Source organism: Canis aureus, chromosome 12, assembly GCF_053574225.1.
Source record: "Canis aureus isolate CA01 chromosome 12, VMU_Caureus_v.1.0, whole genome shotgun sequence".
NCBI classification, from domain to species: Eukaryota; Metazoa; Chordata; class Mammalia; order Carnivora; family Canidae; genus Canis; species Canis aureus.
The window spans coordinates 1,999,064-2,020,149 of NC_135622.1; the positions used below are offsets into that span (position 1 = coordinate 1,999,064).

Here is a 21,086-nt window from a genome sequence, read left to right on the forward strand (position 1 = left end):
AAGTTTTTGGTCTAAAGCAACCTTAAACAGATACATAGTTGTAAAAGGGAGTATTTTAATGGTCTTTTTCAGATAACTGGACATTTTACCTTGATACTATACACCAAAACTTGATAAACTGTTATCTATCATCTTTTAATGATTAGTTACAATGTGCAATCTAAGGATTCCAACCCTGAGTCTTATGGTCCCTGAAGGGCCCATAAACCACACTTTGAGAATGGCTGTTGTTTCAAATCATTAACTTTACTTGATTGCAAAAGTAACTAATTGATATCTGTTGGTTTTTGGTTTATTCAAATTATATGTCATTTTCGTACATTCAACTGAATCAGAATCTCTGTAGGCTAGGCAGTATTTTCTAAGTGCTATAGTAAATAATGATGTATAACTTGAATGTATTAATTACAGGGTATATAGGAAAGGAAAGGGTGCTAGGAGATGATGCTGAATGGACTATTTTTCATTGCAAGTCATGCTCATTTAAACTATATATATGTAGTTTATATTTTGATAAAATTATAAATATATAATCTCTTATTAAAATAATATTAAATAAAGATGTCAAATTTTTGCTTTTTAAAAGTCAGTTGGAAAAAAAAAGTGATAATTCTATTATAAAGCAAAATAATAGTTTCCTTTAAGAGTTCTTTGGCTTATTAGGCATTCCCTGTCACCCTCCTTACATTTTCAAAAAAGATTTCTTTCAGAGAAGAAGAGAGACTGCATGCGCATAGGTGTGTATGGGTAGGGGAAGGGGCAGAGGCAGAGGGAAAGAGAGTCTTAAGCACATTCGTTGAGAAGTGTAGAGCAGATGCTCAAAGTAGGCTTGATCTCATGACCCTGAGTTCACCACCTGAGCAGAAACCAAGAGTCAGACACTCAACTGAATTTGCCACCCAGGTGCCACCTCTGTTCCTACTTTTTTGTAGTCCCAAATACCATATATATTCTTGGAGAGTATTTTCTACCCAAACTAGGAGTTGTTCAAAGTTTTTCCCAACAGAAAGCTCACAATATATACCTATCAAGACCCCGAGCACCATGAAACAGATGAAACCTAACATTTGTAACTGTCCTCATTTCTACTGTGATCTAGAAAAGGGCTGCTGTTTCAAGTAAATGTATCATGTGCCAAAGGGTGTGTGAGATGAAATGGAGGGAGTTTGTTTGAACTAAGGGCCTCTCACCACCTAAAATAAGACTGACAAGTGTGTCAGAAGTCAAGGGGCAAGGATTTCTCTAACATAAACAACCAATACCCTTAATTTCCAGCCCTTCTGCCACCTGTCTACTGTGGTCTTTTGTACACATTGTTCAAGTATAATACTTTTCTATCTTACGAATGACAGCTTTCTATGAAGGATCTTCCTTAAGACTAGTCAACTACCTTTTGCTCAGTTGAGTAAAACCTCAAGGCTAAAATTTTTTGAAAAGGTCGAAATACAAATTCATCAATAACATACAGACATGTGAACATAAAGACCCAGTACTGAGAAAGGCTTCTAGAGAATGGAATTCAGTGCCATCACTAAATTACATCGTCATAAATATTCCTGGCTTATTTCATGAAATGGGTTTAAGTTTTCCTCTAGGGTTTCTGGAGAATCAATATGTCCCATTTTATGTCAATATATCACTATTATAGTAACAGAGCTACTTTTGCTGTACCGTGAACAAAGCCAGGCAAGCTATTCAATGAATGATGTACATGAGGAGCTTTTGGTTATTTGCAACTTCAACTATAATTCGGTAAGAGGGGTACCTGGGTGGCTCAGTTAAACATCTGACTCTTTTATTTAAGTATTTTTTTAAAGATTTATTTTAGAAGGCGGGGGAAGAGAGAAGCATGTGGGCAGGGGAAGGGACAGCGGGAGAAGGAGAATTTCAGATTGCCCACTGATGAGCCCTACATGGGACTCGATCTAAGGACCCTGAGACCACGACCTAAGCCAAAACCAAGAGTTAACACTTAATTGAGTTGGGCTCCACATTGGGCATGGAGCTTACTTAAAAGGTGAAAAGTAAAATTATTTCCATAAAAAATTATGGAATGCCCAAGTTAATAGTAAGTGAAAATCAATTTTTGATTATTTCTGCTTGTCTGGGCTACACTGATGCAGGCTTCTAATCAATATATCTTGATTTTGTTTAATGTTCTACAATAGTGCTACGATACTGCTGTAACAACTAAATTTTTGAAATGTCAATCCTAATTTCTTATAGTTGTTTTAAAAAAAGAGGACTGGGACACCTGGGTAGTTCAGTCTGCTGGGTGCTGGGAGTCTTGATTTCAGCTCAGGTTATGATCTCAGGGGTCAGGAGATCCAGCTGAGTCGGGTTCTGGGGTCAGTGCAGCCTGCTAATGGTTCTCTCCCTCTGCCCCTCCTCCTGCTCCCTCTCTCTCAAAATAAAAATAAAATCTTTAAAAAAATAAAAATAGGATTAAAGTTTTATAAGTACTACAGAGAACTAATGAATTTGATCATACCTGCAAATGAACAAACTAATATGTAAACTTAAAGGTAGTTGATGTACATGTGTGTATATGTATACATATTTACTTATTTAATCCTCTTTTGTCAATCTCAAACAATGTGATACTGAATAATCTGAATCTGTAATACTCTTTAATTCTCCATGTAAAACAAAGATTTCTGGCATTTGGTTGAATAACCAAATAAGCATACTTTTAGTCAAGTGGATAGGGGGAGGAATTACAGTCCCTGAACTGTGTAAAAACTCTCAATTCAGGTTCTGGTTTATCTGCTAAGGGTTAATTTGGTATTTTATTTCTCTCTTCACCCCATACCAGTGCAATTTCTTACCAGTGCAAGTAGTAAGGAATCTACTTGTAGACTTATAGAATAGATAATATTGGTATATATTAACTAATATGCACTTTAGTATTTAATATGCACATATTGAGAGTAAGAGTTTCAAAATAAGGAAAAGAGAAAGTTCCACTTACTTTTAAAGTCTGATTTGCAAACTATAAGCATAATCAAACTGATTCCAATAAAAACATCTTTCCCTTTAGTAATTTAATATAAAACTCAGATTATATGAAAAATTGTGAAATTATTTTTATTATAAAAAGGTTTCAAGAAACTTGCAACTATTTCTACTCCAGCTGACAAATAGCAAAACACAAGAAGAGAGTAAAGCACTGAGTCTTTACTTAGTATCTTTCATTCCTATGATTCTAGCTCCCTATATCCAAGAGTAAGTAGACTCCTTTTAAGGGGACAAAGCATGAAAACATAAATCCTCAGTTTTACATTGCTTCTTGTGAATTACTACTTCAGGAAGAAAAAAGGGAAGCTCATTAGCTATTAAATACCATTCAGGATGAAAAGTAATAGTTTTAAAACACAAAGCAATGGAAAGAAATCCTATCCTCATAAAGTGGACAAATATTGTTAAAATGTCTATACTACCCAAAGCAATCTACACATTTAATGCAATCCCTATCAAAATATCAACAATATTTTTCATAGGACTAGAACATCAATCCTATAATTTGTATCAAACCACAAATTGCCAAAGTAATCTTGAAAAAGAAAAGCTAGAGGCATCAAATTCCAGATTCTAAGTTAAATCACAAAGCTATAGTAATCAAAACAGTATGGTATTTGCACAAAAATAGACACACAGATCAATGGAACAAAACAGAAAATCCAGAAACTAGACCCACATTTTTATGGTCAATTGATCTTCAACAAAGAATATCCAATAGCAAAAAGACAATCTCTTCAACAAATGGTGTTGGGAAAACTGGACAGCTACATGCAAAAGAATGAAACTAGACTGACCACTCCTTACACTATATACAAAAATAAATTCAAGTGGATTAAAGACCTAAAATGTGAGACCTGAAACCATAAAAATCCTAGGGGAGAAAACAGTAACTTCTTTGACAGGGGCCACAACAACCTCTTTCCAGGTATGTCTCCTGATATAAGGGGAAACAAAAGCAAAACTAAACTATGGGGACTACGTCAAAATAAAAATCAATAAAACTGAAAGGCAACCTACAGAGTGGGAGAAGACATATGCAAATGACATACCCAACAAATGGTTAGTATTCAAAATCTATAAAGAACTTATAAAACTCAACACCCAAAAAAACAAATAATTCAATTAAAAATAGGCAAAAAGACTTGAACAGACATTTCCCCTCAGGGAAGACCTACAGATAGCCAACACACATATGAAAAGATGCTCAATATCACTCATTATCAGGGAAATGCAAGTCAAAACTACAATGAGATATCACTAATGAATGCCTAAAATCAACAAACAGGAAACAACAGGTGTTGGTGAGATGTTGGAGAAAAACAGACCTTAGAGCACTGTTGGTGGGAATGCAAACTGGTACAGCCACTGTGGATGTTGGATGTTGGTGAGATATTGGAGAAAAGAGACCTTAGTGCACTTTTGGTGGGAATGCAAACTGGTACAGCCACTGTGGAAAACAATATGGAGGCTTCTCAAAAAGTTACAAATAGATCCCATGATCCAGCAATTATACTTCTGGGTATTTATCCAAAAAACACAAGAACACTAATTCAAAGGGATACATGCACCCCTATGTTTATTGCAACATTTACAATAGCTAAGATATGGAAGCAGCCCAAGTGTCCATTGATTGATAAATGGATAAAGAAGTGATGTATATACATACAATGGCATACAGCCATATAAAGAATGCTATCTTGCCATTTACAATGGTATGGATGGAGCAAGAGTATAATGCTTGGTGAAATAAGATAAAAATAAATAGCATATGATTTCATTCATATGTAGAATTTAAGAAACAAAACAAACAAGTAAAGGTTAAAAAATAAGAGAGAAAGACAACTCAAGAAACAATTAGAGAGAATAAACTATTGGTTACCAGAAGGGAGGTGGGTAGGGGGATGGGTGAAGTAAGTGATGGGGATTGAGGAGTGCACTTGTGATGAGCACAGGGTGATGTATGAAAGTGCTGAATTGCTATATTATAAACCTGAAACCAATAAAACACTGTATGTTAGCTACTATAATTCAAATAAAAATTTAAAAGATTGTTGTTTTAGAGAGAGAGAGAGAGGGTGTGCAACAGGGGTGGGCGGCATAGGGAGAGGGAGAGAGGAGAGAATCTCAAGCACACTCCTTGCAGAGAGCAGAACTTGGTGTAGGGCTGTAGAGCTGAGACCATGACCTGAGCCGAAACCAAGAGTTAGCTGCTTAACTGACTGATCCACCCAGGCGCCCCTAGTAATAGTCTTATAGTAGCAGATTAATTCTTGTATAATATAACTTCCTAAGTGTCATACTGCATTCCTTGGTCATTTCACCCTTCCTTTCTACTACCCAAGCACAAACTGAGGTGTAACTTTATAAACAGTATAATCCCAAAGAACAAGTGTTAGTTTCTATTTGTGCCAATAAAGGGGCCTACCTTGTTAATAGTAAAGATTCATACAAAGGCAGGATTTTAGGGTCATGAGACCCAAAGAGGATCAATTATAAATGTCCTAAATTTCATGAATGTTTTTGCAATTCATATTTTTAAACTTATACATAATAGGACTGTACAATCATTAAAAAATTATGTCAGGATATATATCAAACTTTTTTTGTCATTCATTTAATAACACTTGAGTGCTGGAACAAAAGCAGCACACAAAACAGACACAGTCCCTGGCCTCAGGGAGTGTAGATTCTAGGAAAGAAAGAAGAGAAAAAGAATGTATCTGAAACTTTATATTGGTTGGAGCTTTTAAGTAGATAATAATCCTCTTCCATGTGTTGTTTGACTTGTTCCAACTTTATAATAAAAAACACAAAGTAGCAAAGTATTAAAAGATGACAAGCCATACATACTCATTATAGAAAAATTAAAGGATATACTTATATAAATAGAAAATAAAGTCTGCTCAGGGGCACCTGGGTGGCTCAGTCCGTAAAACGGCTATCTCTTGGTTTCAGCTCAGGTCATGATTTCAGGGATCAAGCCCCATGTGAGGTTCTGTGCTCAGCAGGGAGTCTGCTTGAGGATTCTCTCTCAAATAAATAAATCTTTTTAAAAAGATTCTTGCCTGTCATTCTACCATCCTCATATTAATTATTCACATATTTTTAAAAAAGATTTTATCTATTCATGAGAGATACAGAGAGAGAGAGAGAGAGAGAGAGAGAGAGAGGCAGAGACATAGGCAGAGGGGGAAGCAGTCTCCAGGCAGGGAGCCCGATGTGGGACTTGATCCAGGGACTCCAGGATCACGCCCTGAGACAAAGGGAGACGTCAAACCGCTGAGCCATCCAGGCGTCCCATTATTCACATTTTGAAGAAAATTCTCTTAAACTTATTTCTAGAATAGTCATATATATGCATATATGTAATATAAACATGGGATTGTATTTTATGCTGCTTTATAGCCTATTTCCATTCAGTATCAGAAACATTTTTTTAAAGATTTATTCATGAGAGGCACAGAGAAAGAGGCAGAGACATAGGCAGAGGGAGAAGCAGGCTCCCTGCAGGGAGCCCAATGAAGGACTCGATCCTGGAACTCCGGGGATCATGCCCTGAGCCAAAGGCAGATGCTCAACTGCTAAGCCACCCAGGTGTCCCCACAGAAACATTTTTCTGCTATGTGTCCAGATCTACAGTATTATTTCTCAATAGTGGCTTTCTACTTTACGGTAAGGTTTATGTTAAGACAGACAATGACTGACATCTTCATTTTTTTCCTATATTTAAAGTTCATGAATTACTTAACATCAGATGAATTAAAAAACAGGTAACTCTTCAATATAACAGGTCTGTGGGTTACTTAGGGCTCAGCATTAAGATTTCTGGGCTAAAATTGGACACTTGGTCAAATGAACTGGCAAACTCATTTTTACTTTTTACTGCAAACCCCTAACTTCAGAGAACTTTTCCACTTCACTGTGGTTAACCATGTAGGTTACCCTCAAAGTCTCATCACAGAGAAGTTAAAGTAATGTATGTTTGTAATCTATATTGGAAAACAACAGTATACTAAACTAAGACAGGGATGCCTGGGTGGCTCAGTGGTTGAGTGTCTGCCTTTGGCTCAGGGCATGATCTCGGGGTCCTGGGATCGAGTCTCGCACTGGGCTCCCTGCAGGGAGCCTGCTTCTCCCTCTGCCTGTGTCTCTCTGTGTGTCTCATGAATAAATAAACTCTTAAAAAAAAATAAACTAAGACAAAACCCATGAAATCAAGTTAGTTCTCTTCAACAGTGGGGCTTACTTGTGGGAATAAGGAGGTAGATGAGAATGTCCAGAAATTAGAAAATAACTCCTACAGATATTTCAAAGCTTTAAGTTAGTAGAACCAATTTTTTATTACATCAATCATGATTAAAATGTGTACTTACAAGTTTCTTTTTCCTTCATACTGTTGTATCATTAGTACTTCTCACACTAGCAAAATCCTTATAAGGATTTTTGTCTCATAAACCAGAGAGGAAAGAAGGAAAGAGAAAAAGGAGATATTCTGGTAATGCTACTATGTAAGAGTTGGAAGTAGAAGGAAAGGTAAGGGACTTGTGTGGGTTTTTTCTTTTTTTTTAAGATTTTATTTATTCATGAGACAGAGAGAGGCAGAGGGAGAAGCTGTCTCCCCAAGTAAACAGGGGACCTGATGTGGGACTCGATCCCAGGACCCCAGGATCATGACTTGAGCCCAAGGCAGACACTTAACCAACTGAGCCACCCAGGTATCCGGTGAGGGACTTTTGAAGTACGTTTTTACAATTCATGATAGAATCACACACTTCGGGTAATCTCGGTTGTAAATGAAGACAAAGGGAAGAGAAAGGCAAGTGTGTGATTCCCCAGGGAGAAAAAGACAATTCAAGAGGCACCACTGCTTTAGGACACCTTAGTCTTATGGACCAAATCAGAAACAAAGACAAAAAGATAGGACATTCTTATTCCAAATTCACATATTGATATAAAAGCATTTAGTAATTTATAAAAATGAAATTTTCATTTGCTGATAATTTCTATAATTCTAATTTTATCTAATATTAAAAATCTATTCTAGCCCACCAATACCCTTTATTTTTCTGAATATACCATGCTGCATGGAGTTAATTTCCTCTATGACATCTTAGTGCTTCTTAGGTAGCATTCTCAAAACTCTATACTAAACTGTATCTTTCTTTCTTTATAAGTAACTATTTCCCTAATTAGTTTAGGTGTGAACTTTTAGATCATGAATTAAGGACAGAGGCTATGCTTACTACTTTTAGAAATTTAACATCCTCCCACCCCCAAAAGTCAGCATTAGATGAACTTCAGGGAATCTGATTTCCCCAGTTTCTGAGAAGAGAAAAATATGCAACCAGGGAAAATCCTCCAGTGATGTGATGTTATGCTTTCTGGGCCTGGTGCTCTATATAGTCAAAAAGGCAGAAATGGTTTTTATTTGTTATTTATTTTTGGTAAGAGAGAGAGATAGATAGAGAGCGAGCATGAGAGCAGGGGGGAGAAGTGGAAAAGGAGAGACTCTTAAACAGGCTTCACCTCCAGTGCGGAGCCTGACGCAGGGCTCAATCTCATGACCCTGAGATCATGACCGAAGCCAAAATCAAGAGTTGGACACTTAACTGAGCCACCCAGGCACCCCTTGTTTTTAAATAAAGAAAAAAAAATTACTGAATACAACTTTTGGCACATAGAATTTAATCGGATCAGTCTCACTTTCTGAGTTATTAATTACACCAACAGAAATGCTTCATTTTTGCCTGCTTCTCACAGACTGAAAAACCGGCTAGTGTCCATGTTTAGGCCAAGTCCTATTCCCTTTCACATGCTAATTTATTTCTTGCTTAGGCAACAGTTTCCAAATACAGACCCATTTCACATTTTATAAAATAAAGAATGTGATAGTAGTAAAGAAAGGGAAGTTGGGAGGCTTTATCCTTCAATGGCAGGTTCTGTTTGGCAGAATTTCAGGTTATATCCTACAACACCTGTATATATGGTTTTTCTTAAACAATCCAAAAAAAAGTTCACCAAATAAAGATCTAAGTGAGCCATTTCAATTTATTAATGTAAGATCTGTCTTGTTCCAGAATCTAAAAAAAAAAATGTACTGGTTAGATTAAAATTACAAATAGGTTGTCAGGGTTGTGTCATCCATATTATTTTAAATATAAATGAGTATTTGAATATAATAGGTGTTATTTCTGCTAGAATCTACTTCATTTCCAGTATTCTGAACCCTAAGTGGGGAGCATAAGTGGATTACAATTCATTAAAAGATAAAGAAACCTTCTCTTTTTCTTACAAAAGGCTGAGTTTAACTATTCACTGACAGAAATACTTACATATAAACATATCTTAAGTTTCGAGGACTAGAGACAATGTAGTAATACACTAACATTTCATTTCAAAGCTTTATTCTCATTCTAAATGTTCTCAAACCATATTTTAAAATATTCCTTCACCCTTTCTAGTAACTTCTTGTACACATAGTAATTCTTTAATAAATATCCCTTGAATGAGTCTGAACTTCATTATTATGCTACCTTTGACTATCATTATCTCAAAAAATAAGCTTTATTTTCTTGTTTGTTTCATTAGTACAGACCACAGAAGGTATTAAAATTGAGTATTGTTTGTCTGGCATTAAATCATTATCCACCATTCCCAAATGTATATTTGAAAAGCTTTAAAAAAAATTTAATTTTACTTAAATTCAATTAATTAACATATAGTGTATTATTAGTTTCAGAGGTAAAGTTCAATGATTCATCAGTTGTAGTTAACACCCAGGGCTCATTACATCACATGTCCTCTTTAATGTATAGACATTCAGTTACCCCATCCCCCCCAACTTCCCTTCCAGCAACCCTCAGTTTGTTTCCTATGGTTATGAGTTTCTTATGGTTTGTCTACCTCTCTGATTTATTTTACCTTGTTTTAATTTTCCCTTCTTTTTTCTATTCTGTTTCTTAAGTCCCTTCCTGTTTCTATTCTGTTTCTTAAGTCCCACATATGATTGAGATCATACAACTCTTTCTCTGATTATTTCACTTAGCATAATATCCTCTAGTTCCATCCACAATGCTGCAAATTGGCAAGATTCATTTTTTTTGATGGCTAATATTCCACTGTATATATACCACATCTATTTTATCCATTCACCTGTCGAGGGACATCTGGGGTCTGTCCATAGTTTGGCTATTGTGGACATTCAAAACTTTAGAAGATATTCACAGACACTAAAGACATAGCAAAAAGAAGTCAACATTATCACCTCAAAATATACTTAAATAGCCTTTTTAATTGCTGACAAAACTATATTGTCTTTTAAGATAATTACCAGTTTATTAGAAATACACAATTTTCAAATGATTGTCTTATTTTTTGGAAATTACAGTAATTGTTAAACCATTCCTTTTCCCTCTACTAACTCTATCAAGTAGTTTTCTAGGTGACAGAATAAATACAAACATCATCATTACACAATCACAATAGAAAGGATGTGTCTTTCTTTCATTTTTATTTAAGTAATCTACACCCAATATGGGGCTCAAATTCACGACTCTGAAATAAAGAGTCGCACATTCCTCCAGCTGAGCCAGCCAGGCACCCCAAGGGTGTGTATTTCTAATCTTCAGAGCAGCTATTTCAAACCTGAATTCCACTGACCCCTTTAGGCATTCACTAGCTGAGCAAAATAAAAGCCTGCATCTAATAAAGTGAACTTGTGAAGATAAGATTTAAAGCAATTTGAAGCATCTTTCCTGATATACCCAAAAGAGAGCAAGAAAGTCTCCCAAGTCAATGAAGACAACCCCTATTCCATTTATCTTATGGCACTTAAAAATAAATAAAAAATAAAAAAAATAACCTATGGCACTTAAAAGAGAATTTGTGGGGCATCTGGCTAGTTTTGTCAGTGAATTGTGAAACTCTTGATCTTGCGGTTGTGAGTTCAAACTCCATGTTGGGTGTAGAGCTTACTTAAAATAATTTTTTTTAATAAAAAAAAACCCCACAGAATTTTGGAAACTGTAATTTTAAGTAATGAAAACATATGCTTCCTGAATACAAAGGAAAATTATTCTGCCCAAGTTTGTAGAAATCATCTTACTAGCCCTTAGAATACACACAAGCATTTTGATGAGATCAGGCACATTCAGGGTGGTATGGCCGCAGACACACATAAGCATTTTGTTCCACATCATCTGTGAGATCAAAATTTATGATGACTTAGTATACAAAAGTCAATGGCCAAATTATTTATATAAACCTGTGACATCATGATTTGTATGCTATATTCCATCACAGGTTCTGGCTAACCATTCTTATATTGGAAAAGACATATAAGAGTTAGGACTGGAAGTCCTTAGGCTCTTTGGTGCCACAGATTCCTTTGACAGTTTGGTAAAACCTGTCATTATTCTTGTTAGAATGACATTTTTAAATGCATAAAATAAAATACAAATGTATAATTGTTAAAATATTTTTAATTGATATATGCTTTTTAATTGATATGTGCTTCTATTTTTATTTTTATTATTTTTTTTAAAAGATTTTATTTATTCATGAGAGACACACAGAGAGAGGCAAAGACACATGCAGAGGGAGAAGCAGGCTCCACGCAGGGAGCCGGATGTGGGACTCGATCCCAGGATGCCGGTATCATGCTCTGAGCCAAAGGCAGACGCTCAACCGCTGAGCCACCCAGTCGTCCCGATATGAGCTTTTAAAAATAACAAATTAGATAACCTCTAGAAGATCTAATAACCACAGTAACTTTGAAGAAATTAATTTAAACAATTTCAATATGGCTACAGCCACTGTATTATGTGAAAATTTGTGTTTTTTATTGGTGACAAAGTCACAGGTACTGCTAAAACTACTATGGCTTATTGCCTACATTCATAGTTGAAAGAAATCTAAATTTTATGTAGAAGTTAATGAAAAGAAGTAATTTTTTTTCTCCAGCAAGTTCAGACACTCCCTGAATTCCATCCATCATGGACGACCAATCTGTAGATTCCCAGGTTAAAAATCCTTGATAGGGGAACAGAAGAGAAAGTTAATAAAGTAAAAGCTTTGAGTCTCAAAATTATATAAAACAACATACAAAAGCCCTATTACAAGTACACTTATCATGATGAACACTGAGTAATGTACAGAATTGTTCAACCACTATACTGTATACCTGAAAGTGATATTAACACCATGTTAAATATATCAGAATTAAAATAAAAACTTAAACAAACAAAAAAAAAGTCCCGTTATGATCAAAAACAGTTTAACACACTTGAGCAGTATTATCAAGCTTTCACTCACTCAATAATCTTCAGTGATTTACAATAAGAGCAAAATCAAAGGGAAGAAATATTTTTCAACAAATGATCAAAAATGTGGCTTACAATGCTTCTACATTTTGAAGAATTTCTCTTTTATATGAAGGCTAGTCATTGTAATCAAATCAGATTAAATTCAACAATATCATGAACTGTGATTAGAAACAGAATAGTATCGACAACCAACACAACTAGATTCTGCTTCTTCTGCATAAATAGTCAGTTGTACTCCTCAATAGCTCAGCCCTTGGAGCCAGTCTCCCCCCTTGGTAGATGTGAACTCATGCTGTCATTGTACTGTGACCCCAGAAGAGAAATCACCATTTCCTTAAGATCATTATTGCTGTGTCATCAATTCTTTATAGGACACAAGGGCTCAAACATGTCAACTATACTAATCGTGGCATACATAGAATAGATCCTATGACCAGGAAAAGAGGAGAAAAAAATATTACAGGGAAAAAAGCATGGAGAAAAATTTCTGTTTGTCAGTACAAGTTAAAAGAAGAATAACCTACAACTCAAGAAGGGTAACTTGGAGTCATATATTGTAGAAGGCTTAAATCTATCGAGACAAATACTAAATTTGGTAGGCACTAGAAAGTCATGAGAAGGTTCTGATTAGAGAAATGACATGACCAAAACTGGTAGCAGATTACAGAACAGACTGGAAATGGGGAATGGCAATGATAGAAGATACAAGGCAACCGCAACAATCATAGTAGCAGCAGGAACTAGAGAGTAATAACAAAAATAAAAAGTGGAAAACAAAAAAAAAGAAAAGTGGAGTGTGTGGAATGGGGGACAGAATGGACACAAGAGAGAAAACAAAGAGAAGGGCTTGACACATAACTGCATTTGGGAGGGCAGGGGCCTGACTAGGGAAGTATGAAGATGACTCAGAGGTTTTTAAAGCCTGATTACCTGAAAGAATGTAGTCAGAAGACTAGGTTTGGGGGATGAAGGGAAGTTGAAAACAGGTAGAAATAACGAACCTTAAATAATATTTTAAGTTTGAAATGCCCAAGAGATAATTAGAAATGCAGATCATTGATAAGAATAATCAATCTCTGTACTTACGGAATTTAAAATCTGTATTCTGGTTACAGCTAGAAATTTAGATTTGGTAGAGATTCTACCAGAAATTCCCCAAAAGCTACAGGAACAAATAAGTTTTTCAACAAAGAGAATACCAAAAGAAACCCTATTAATCTAAGAATAGAAATTATAAATACTCCAAATACTAAAAACCATTTGAAATGTTAATATCAAGTGCTACAAACATTTTAACATAATACTGACTTTTAAAGAGGACATATTTTGAAACATTTAACTATACATTTCTCCAAAAAGATAGTGTCTCAATCACTTATAATGTATTAAAACATACCAACTTTAAATTGCCCTTACTATTCAAAAATCACTTAGAAGAGGATGATCAGAAGGTACCAACTTCTAATTATAAGCTAAGTACTAGGGATGTGAGGCACAGCATTACGAATACAGTTAACACTGCTATATGATGTATATGAAGGTTAAGAGAGTAAATCCTGAGTTTTGTTCAAAAGGAAAAAAAATTTTTTTTCTGCTCTTTTTATCTAATGAGCTAACAGATGCTAACTAAGTTTTTTTGTGGCAATCATTTCACAATATATGCTAGTCAAGCCATTATGCTGTACACCTTAAACTTATATAGTGATGTCAATTAAATCTCAAAATAAAACAGGAAAAAAAAACCCTATTTCTCTCTATAGAGGTATTCTAGAATGTTAGAGAGGGACTTCTGGGTGGCTCAGTCAGTTAAGTGCCTTTGGCTCAGGTCATGATCCCAGGGTCCTGGGACGGAACCGCATCACATCATGCTCCTTGCTCAGTGGGGAGCTTGCTTCTCCTTCTCCCTCTGCCTCTCCCCCACACCTTCTCTCTAATAAAATCTTAAAAAAAAAAAAAAAAGGAATTCTAGAGAATAAAAGACCATTTGCAAACCACTAACGAAAAAGTGGAACCACACGGTTAATAGAGCAGAATCAGTGATAACCAAACATAGGCGCCCTGATGGAAAGAAAAATAATACATCATCACCTATGAATTATATTTGTCCTCTCCCCCCACACTGTCCCTACTCTCAGAAATCAAACCTGAACTAATCTAAGTATGCCTGAAGTCTCCAATTTAGCTACTAATTTATAGGAAATACAGGAAATCAAGGGTCATGTTGAACTAGAACATGTTAAAACTATTCCAGAGGGACATAGTCCAGAAGATCCAGGATGAGGGAAATTTTAGGAAAAACTAACCTGGTTTCTTCAGCAAAGAAATTATGAGGAAAATGAGAAAGGAAGAAACTGTAGATAAAAAAGACATACCAGGGCAGCCCGGGTGGCTCAGCGGTTTAGCACCGCCTTCAGCCCAGGGCCTGATCCTGGAGACCCAGGATCGAGTCCCATGTCAGGCTCCTTGCATAGAGCCTACTTCTCCCTCTGCCTGTGTCTCTGCCTCTCTCTCTCATGAATAAATAAATAACATCTTTGAAAAATAAAAGACATACCAACCAAATGTAAATGTGTGACTATGTTTGGATCCCAAATCAAACAAATCAATTATTTAAACACAACTTGGGGAAGGGGGGCACCTGGGTGGTACAATTGGTTGAACATCCAACTCTTGGTTTTGGCTCAGGTCATGATCTAAGGGTTGTGAAACTGAGTCCCATGTCAGGCTCCACACTCAGCATGGAGTCGGCTTGAGTTTCTCTCCCTTATCCCTCTGCCCCTCCCCACCACCTTGCTTTCTCTCCCTCTCAAATAAATAAATAAATAGACCTTAAAAAACAAAAAACAAACTTAGGGGTATGCCTGGCTGGTTCAGTCAATGAGAGCCTGTGACTCTTGATCTCAGGGCCTTGAGCTCAAGCCCCATGTTGGAAGTAGAGCTTACTGAAAGAAAAGAAAAGAAAAGAAAAGAAAAGAAAAGAAAAGAAAAGAAAAGAGAAACCAACTGAGGAAAATTTGAATATTGCCTGGTTATTTGGTGATGTTGATTTTTACAAGTGAGAAAACAGTATGTGGCTGATTTTTTTTAGGACTATCTTTTAGATAACTGAAATATTCACAGACGAAGTAATTATATATGTAGGCATTATTTCAGAATAACCCAGTAGCAACTGTGGGGGTGTAGAAAAGGGTATAGATGAAACACTGGCTCCTGTGTTTGAAATTTTCGATAATTGTTTAAAGCAGAATAAATAAGAAAAAAACATCATTATCAATAACACTAACAGAACTACAAAGAAGACAGGAATGGATTTGTTTCATTTGCAGCCCTGGGCTAGCCATACAATGTCATAGTTGTCCCCACTGCTTAAATGGAGACCTATACCATCTAATAAAGCATAAAATCATATTTGGTCAAGTTAGAAACCTCAGAGATATCATTAACTCTGGCTGCCTCAGTCTCCTACCTCTGGCTCCACCACTGAATCCTATGTTCCCCTCTCTTTCGTCCTCCCACTACTGTCTATCTCTATGGTCTCACAGACTCCCAACAGCCTCCTTTCAACCTGTTTCCCACACTGTATACAGAGTGATGACCCTAAAATGCAAAATCTGATCCCCAATCCCACTTAAAACCCTTAAACTGCTTTTGATCAGCTTCCAGGCAAGAGTGCTTCTCTAAATTTTTAAACTAGTCCCTTCCCTAACCTTTTAAAATGACTTATAAGGCCTTCCATTTTCTGATATTATCTACCTCTCCAACTTCCATCTGTCCCTAATTTCCCTTTTCCCTCTTATGCTTTAGCTCTGATAAATTCTTACAGTTTCTCTAATGTACCCGTACTCTGACTGCAGCTTCAGCATTCGTGTCTGGAATGCTCTACCATCACTTCCTTGCCTAGTTAGCTCCTAACTTTCAAGACTAAAAAGTTAAGTAGCATTTGCTCAGAGAGGCCTATCCAGATTGCTTTCACACTAGGTTGGGTGTCTTCTCACACATGCAGAATACACTTTTGTTTGTTCCATAGGAACCTGTACTTTATCTATCTGTACATGTGATCACTGTTATTTATCTGCTCTCCAGTTAAAACCACAAACTCTAGGAGGGATAGGGCCAGAACTTGTTCACTGCTGAATACTAAATCTCTCATGGTGCCTAGTAACTAAGAACAAATTGCTGAATACATAAATATTCACAACTCTGGTCTGTTTTTCTCATATCCAAGGTTCCATCTTTCTGGTCTTCCTCTGCAACAATGACAGACTGGCCATAAAGGCATTTATAGGGACCTAAATTCTACATAGGAATGCATTATAAAGTGGACTGAAAACACAATGGAAATGAAGAACATAAACTGGAAAAGTTTCTCAAGATACCCATTTTAGTATAATTTATATCCATATTAGCAATTTTACAGAAAGCTCAAGAGTAGGGACGTCTGGGTGGCTCAGTCAGTTAAGCGTCTGCCTTCAGCTCCGGTCATGATCTCAGGGTCTTGGGATTGAGCCCTGAGGGGATTCTCTGCTCAGCAGGGAGTCTGCTTCTCCCTCTCCTTTTGGCCCTCCAACCCATTCACGCTCGGTCTCAAATAAATAAATAAAATCTTAAAAAAAAAAAAAAAAAAAGCTCAAGAGTGCTAACCTAATTAAATAGGAGTCAAAAGACACATTAATTCCCACACAAACATCAAGTTTTCACACCTACAGTGCCGAGTCCCTTAACTTCTGCAACTTCAGTTTCCTAATCTGTAAAATAAGGGAACCTAACTAGCTGGTTATTAAGATCTTTTTCAGGGTTAATATTATATGTATTAACATTTAGAAGATAAAAAGACATGTAAACCACTGAAACACTATCAACTGTTTCATCCTATGACCCTTTTTATCCTTTTATTTTTTTTAATCTGTTTAGGGATGTTAGAGCCTATTATGTTAAGCTTACAACCAAACCTTTAAACCCATTCAGCTATAAAAATCTCACAAAATGCTCTGCAGACCATTAAGTTGCATATTTTACAAGTCACCGCAATTTGATTAAAGAACAGCATTTATCTAAACCCTAAATTACTGAAGTATGTTAAATTTTAAAATAATACCTATACATTATCTATATTAAAGGCTAGATGTCTTGAATTCCCGATATTTTCTATGGCAATCTGAAGGCAAAGTCATACATCAGGGCTAAGACTTGGACTTATGGGTACTACTGAATGCCAAACGAAAAAAGAGAAGATACGTAGTCTCTAATTCACTGCAGTTCTGGTAAACGACATTGACATTGTTTATTAACGCCTAATTCCTACTCATACTCTTCCAAACTCTCACACAATTCAGAGTTCACCCTATAATGGCATTCCAGTAGTTACTAAGCCCACATTTGTTTTGCCAGGGCACTGACGTGTACGCATTTTATTTCGAAACCGGAATAACTTTTGGGAAAAAAAAAATTTCAAAATTAGTTATGGTAAAGAGTAACTAAACATTCTACTGTTATCAACAGACACCTAGTTCTTATAAGCAAACGCTGGAAACTCGGGTCAAGTAGAAATTCGTTTGCTTCTAAAATAATTACACAGTAGTCCTGGCCACTGCTTGTCACACCAAGTGAGTCGTGACAAAGAAATGAAACTCTAAAATGCACGTGGGGGGAAAAAAAAAAAAAAAAGATGTACTTGGAACAAAACGCCGTGCATCTGAGCGAGTGTAAGGCTCCCCTTCAGGTTGCTCGCTGCAGGGCCGCCTTCGAGCCCCGGAGCGCGAGGGCGCTGCAGCCGACGTTCAGCAGCCACAGGTTGAATGACAAAGAGTCCTCGTCGGCACCAGTCCCGACCCTCCGCCAAGTCCGCGGGAGCCCTGCGGGCACGTCTCGGCGGCGGGGGCTGCGGCTCCCACACCACTCTCGCAAGTCACCAGGTGAGGCAAGGATTGGCTGGCCCGGGCGGCCGGGGCGGGCGCGCCACGAGTCCCAAGTAACTCCCGCCCCGAGTCCCTTCCCTCGGAGCAGGACGCGGCCAGGAGAGCGCACAGGCACCACGTGAACCGGCCCCACGTCGTCCCTCCTCCAAATCAAAAGCATCTCTCGAGGAGGCTCCCGAGCGCGGGAGGAAACGCTACTTCCCCAAGGTCACCGGCACCCAAGCCCAGCTCCTCTGCCGGGCCAGGCCGGGCCGGCGGCCAGCACCTGACTACGGGGCCGCAGCTCGGCGGGGCGAGGCGCCGTCTCCATCGCCTCAGGTCTCCTTCCCCAACGCCGCGCTCCGGCACCACGCGGCTGCCCGCCGCCACCACGCCGCGCCGGACCCCGCCGGACCCCCCGCGCCCGCGCCCGCGCCCGCCCCCGCGACCCAGGTCTGCGCCCCGAGGCTCCCTCCCCAGGCAGGGGGACGGCGGGGGCCGCGCCGAGCTCCGCCGCCCGCCGTTATCCGACTAACCGTTATGCGCGGCTCGCGCCGCCGAGCGTGTACGTGACGCGGCTGGAGTTCCGCAGGGCCCGCGGCCAGGTCGCGTCCTTCGCCAGCTGCCTCGGTCGCTCCCCGGGCACCCACGCGGCCGGCGGGTCACGTCGCAGCTCGCCAGCACTTTGTCGGGGCCGGGCCCGCGGGGCTGCCTTATAATCGGCGGGGCCGGAGCATGCGCACAGGGGGCGGAGCCGGCCCTCCCGGCCGCCGCCCCCCCCCCCCCCGGACGCCCAAATCGCGACTCGCGCCTCCACACGCTCTGAGGCGCGCGCCCGCCCGCGCTCTGGCGCGCGCCGCCGCCCCCTCCCCGCCACGTGACCCGCGGCCCTGCGCGACCCGCGCTCGGCGCCCCGGCTCCGCGCGCCTCTGCCGAGCCAGCCCCTCGGGTCCCCGGTCCCAGGAGTTCGCGGTGACCTGCGCGCGTGCGGGGCCCCAGCCCCGGCCCCCGCCCTCAGCCCCGGGCGGAGCAAAGGGAAAAGCCGCCGAGGACGAAGGGGCGCACCCCGGGGGCCGACTCAGGTGTGGGGGGCGACGGGCGCGCGGAGGAGCGGGGAAGCGCCTGCAGAGGAGGGACGGGGCCGGGCGTGCGTCGGCTCGGGGCACCTCGGGCCCGGGAAGCGGCCGCGGGGCGGGCGGTGAGGGCGAGGGCGCGGGCGCGGGCGCGGGCTGTGGCCTCCGCGGAGTTCGGGGAACTCGGGGAAGTCGCTCGAACCCTCAGGGCCTGTTTCCTGTTCTTGAAAACGGCAACAGCAGTAGGACAGACCTTACGGGCGCTTTTGGTGGTTTCGATAAGAGAACTGATTGAACTTCCTCCACGCAGAGCCTGCCAGCCTCCCGGGGCGCTGGACCAATGCTGGGCGCTCGATACGCGCAGAAGTCGGGGAAGAAGAGCAGGTCAGCGCGGGGCGCCTGAGGCGGGTCCCTGAGGAGAAGGGCTGTGAGTGTCGGAAACACCGAGACGCGAGAAGGCGGAGGCCAAGCTTTTAGGGACACTGAACGTTCGGGACAGGATATAATTAGAGCCGGCAGTTTTGAGGGACAGTTCGCCGGAATTATCCTCCTAACCTTATGAGGTAGCCGACTATTATTAACATTTCACAAATAAGGGGGCTTGAGGCTCAGAGAGGTTAAGTGACTTCCCAGAGGCCACAGAGTAATTGGCCAACACCCAAAGTCAGACTCCAGAGCCTGGTTTTGTTCTCAGAGCCATTGTAAGTTCTTGAGCAAGTTAGAGCACTGGAGGTGTTATCAGCTCAAGTGATCCGCTTCAGTAAACACGAGGTGGCTCTTATGTTGGCTTTTGGGAAATAACCAAAAACGTATGAAGGCCTCCCTGCCTTCCAAGAGTCTGCAAGTGCTTTGGGGAGATTGAGCCAGGGAGAAAACAACCGACACCGGATGACCACTTGCTATTTGCCCCCCAAACCAGCCCCTTCTACCCTGAATTGCCACAGGCCTGGGGAGTCGGCCTTAAGGTTTTGTCTTGCAAATGAAGAACTGAGATTGAGGAGTGAGGATTGAGGGGTCAGGTCCCGAGATGTAAATCTGCTTTACCCTTCACCCATTCTGTCTCTGTCTCTGTTTCTTTTTCTTTTTCTCTTTCTTTTTTTTTTTTTTAAGATTTTATTTGTTTATTCACGAGAGACACAGGCAGAGGGAGAAGCAGGCTCCAGGCTGGGAGCCCAATCTGGGACTCGATCCTGAGACTTCAGAATCACACCCTGAGCAGAAGGCAGGGGCTCAACCGCTGAGCCCCCCAGGTGTCCCTCTGCCTCTGTTTCACACAAAGAAGGTTTTCGGTGATAGTTCAGTGCCTCAGAAGACCCTATGGAATCTGTGGCCATGCAGTGCATGTGAGCGGTAACTGCTTTGCACCTTGGATAAATGCAGAGGAGGAAGTCATTTCAGGATTTAGAACAGCAGTGCTTCAGGAATGATGGGGTGGTAGCAGCATTGATGGTGGATGGTAAGAGAACTGAGTTAGGGAGACAAAATGGGACTGGTTCAGACGTGAACTTTATCAGAGCCAGAACTATAGAATGTAGCGGGAAGTGGTAGAGTAAGTTGATTCCCAGGAAACCTGAATAGGAACGGAGTGGGGTAGCTTTATAATAACAACCCAGAAACCAGATCTGAGTTCCAATTTTGATACTTGGCATCTACAAGCTCTGTATTGTTAGACAAATTATTTTGCTCTCCAAGCCTCATTCTCTGCTCTGTGAAACAAGGACAATACCTACCTCATAGGGTTTTTATAATAATAAAAATAGTATTTTACTTAAGTC

The 21,086-nt window shown here is 39.9% G+C and overlaps 2 protein-coding genes across 28 annotated transcripts in view; one reads left to right on the forward strand and one right to left on the reverse strand.

Annotated features, from left to right (window-relative positions):
• LOC144324790 (monocarboxylate transporter 1) overlaps positions 1–21,086 on the reverse strand; it is a 58,597-nt gene that overhangs the window by 34,369 nt on the left and 3,142 nt on the right. For 2 of the 4 annotated variants that reach the window (XM_077916185.1, XM_077916182.1), the window contains exon 1: positions 18,775–18,936. The exons of 1 other annotated variant lie outside the window; for it this stretch is intronic. The gene's annotated coding sequence lies outside the window, so the exon portion shown is untranslated. Of the gene's footprint in view, positions 1–18,774; positions 18,937–19,564; positions 19,706–21,086 lie in introns of those variants that run through there. One more of the 4 variants, XM_077916184.1, reaches the window with a different exon arrangement.
• Positions 18,140–21,086, forward strand: part of LRIG2 (leucine rich repeats and immunoglobulin like domains 2) — a 154,815-nt gene continuing 151,868 nt past the window's right edge. For 5 of the 24 annotated variants that reach the window (XM_077916139.1, XM_077916138.1, XM_077916169.1 and 2 more), the window contains exons 1-2: positions 19,165–19,320; positions 19,622–19,738. Coding sequence is in view for 6 of the 24 variants with exons in the window: in XM_077916176.1 (XP_077772302.1) it covers positions 18,140–18,256; positions 19,622–19,695 (191 nt within the window). In the remaining 18 variants the exon portion in view is untranslated. Of the gene's footprint in view, positions 18,257–19,164; positions 19,321–19,496; positions 19,875–21,086 lie in introns of those variants that run through there. The other 19 variants (XM_077916150.1, XM_077916154.1, XM_077916149.1 and 16 more) reach the window with 9 other exon arrangements.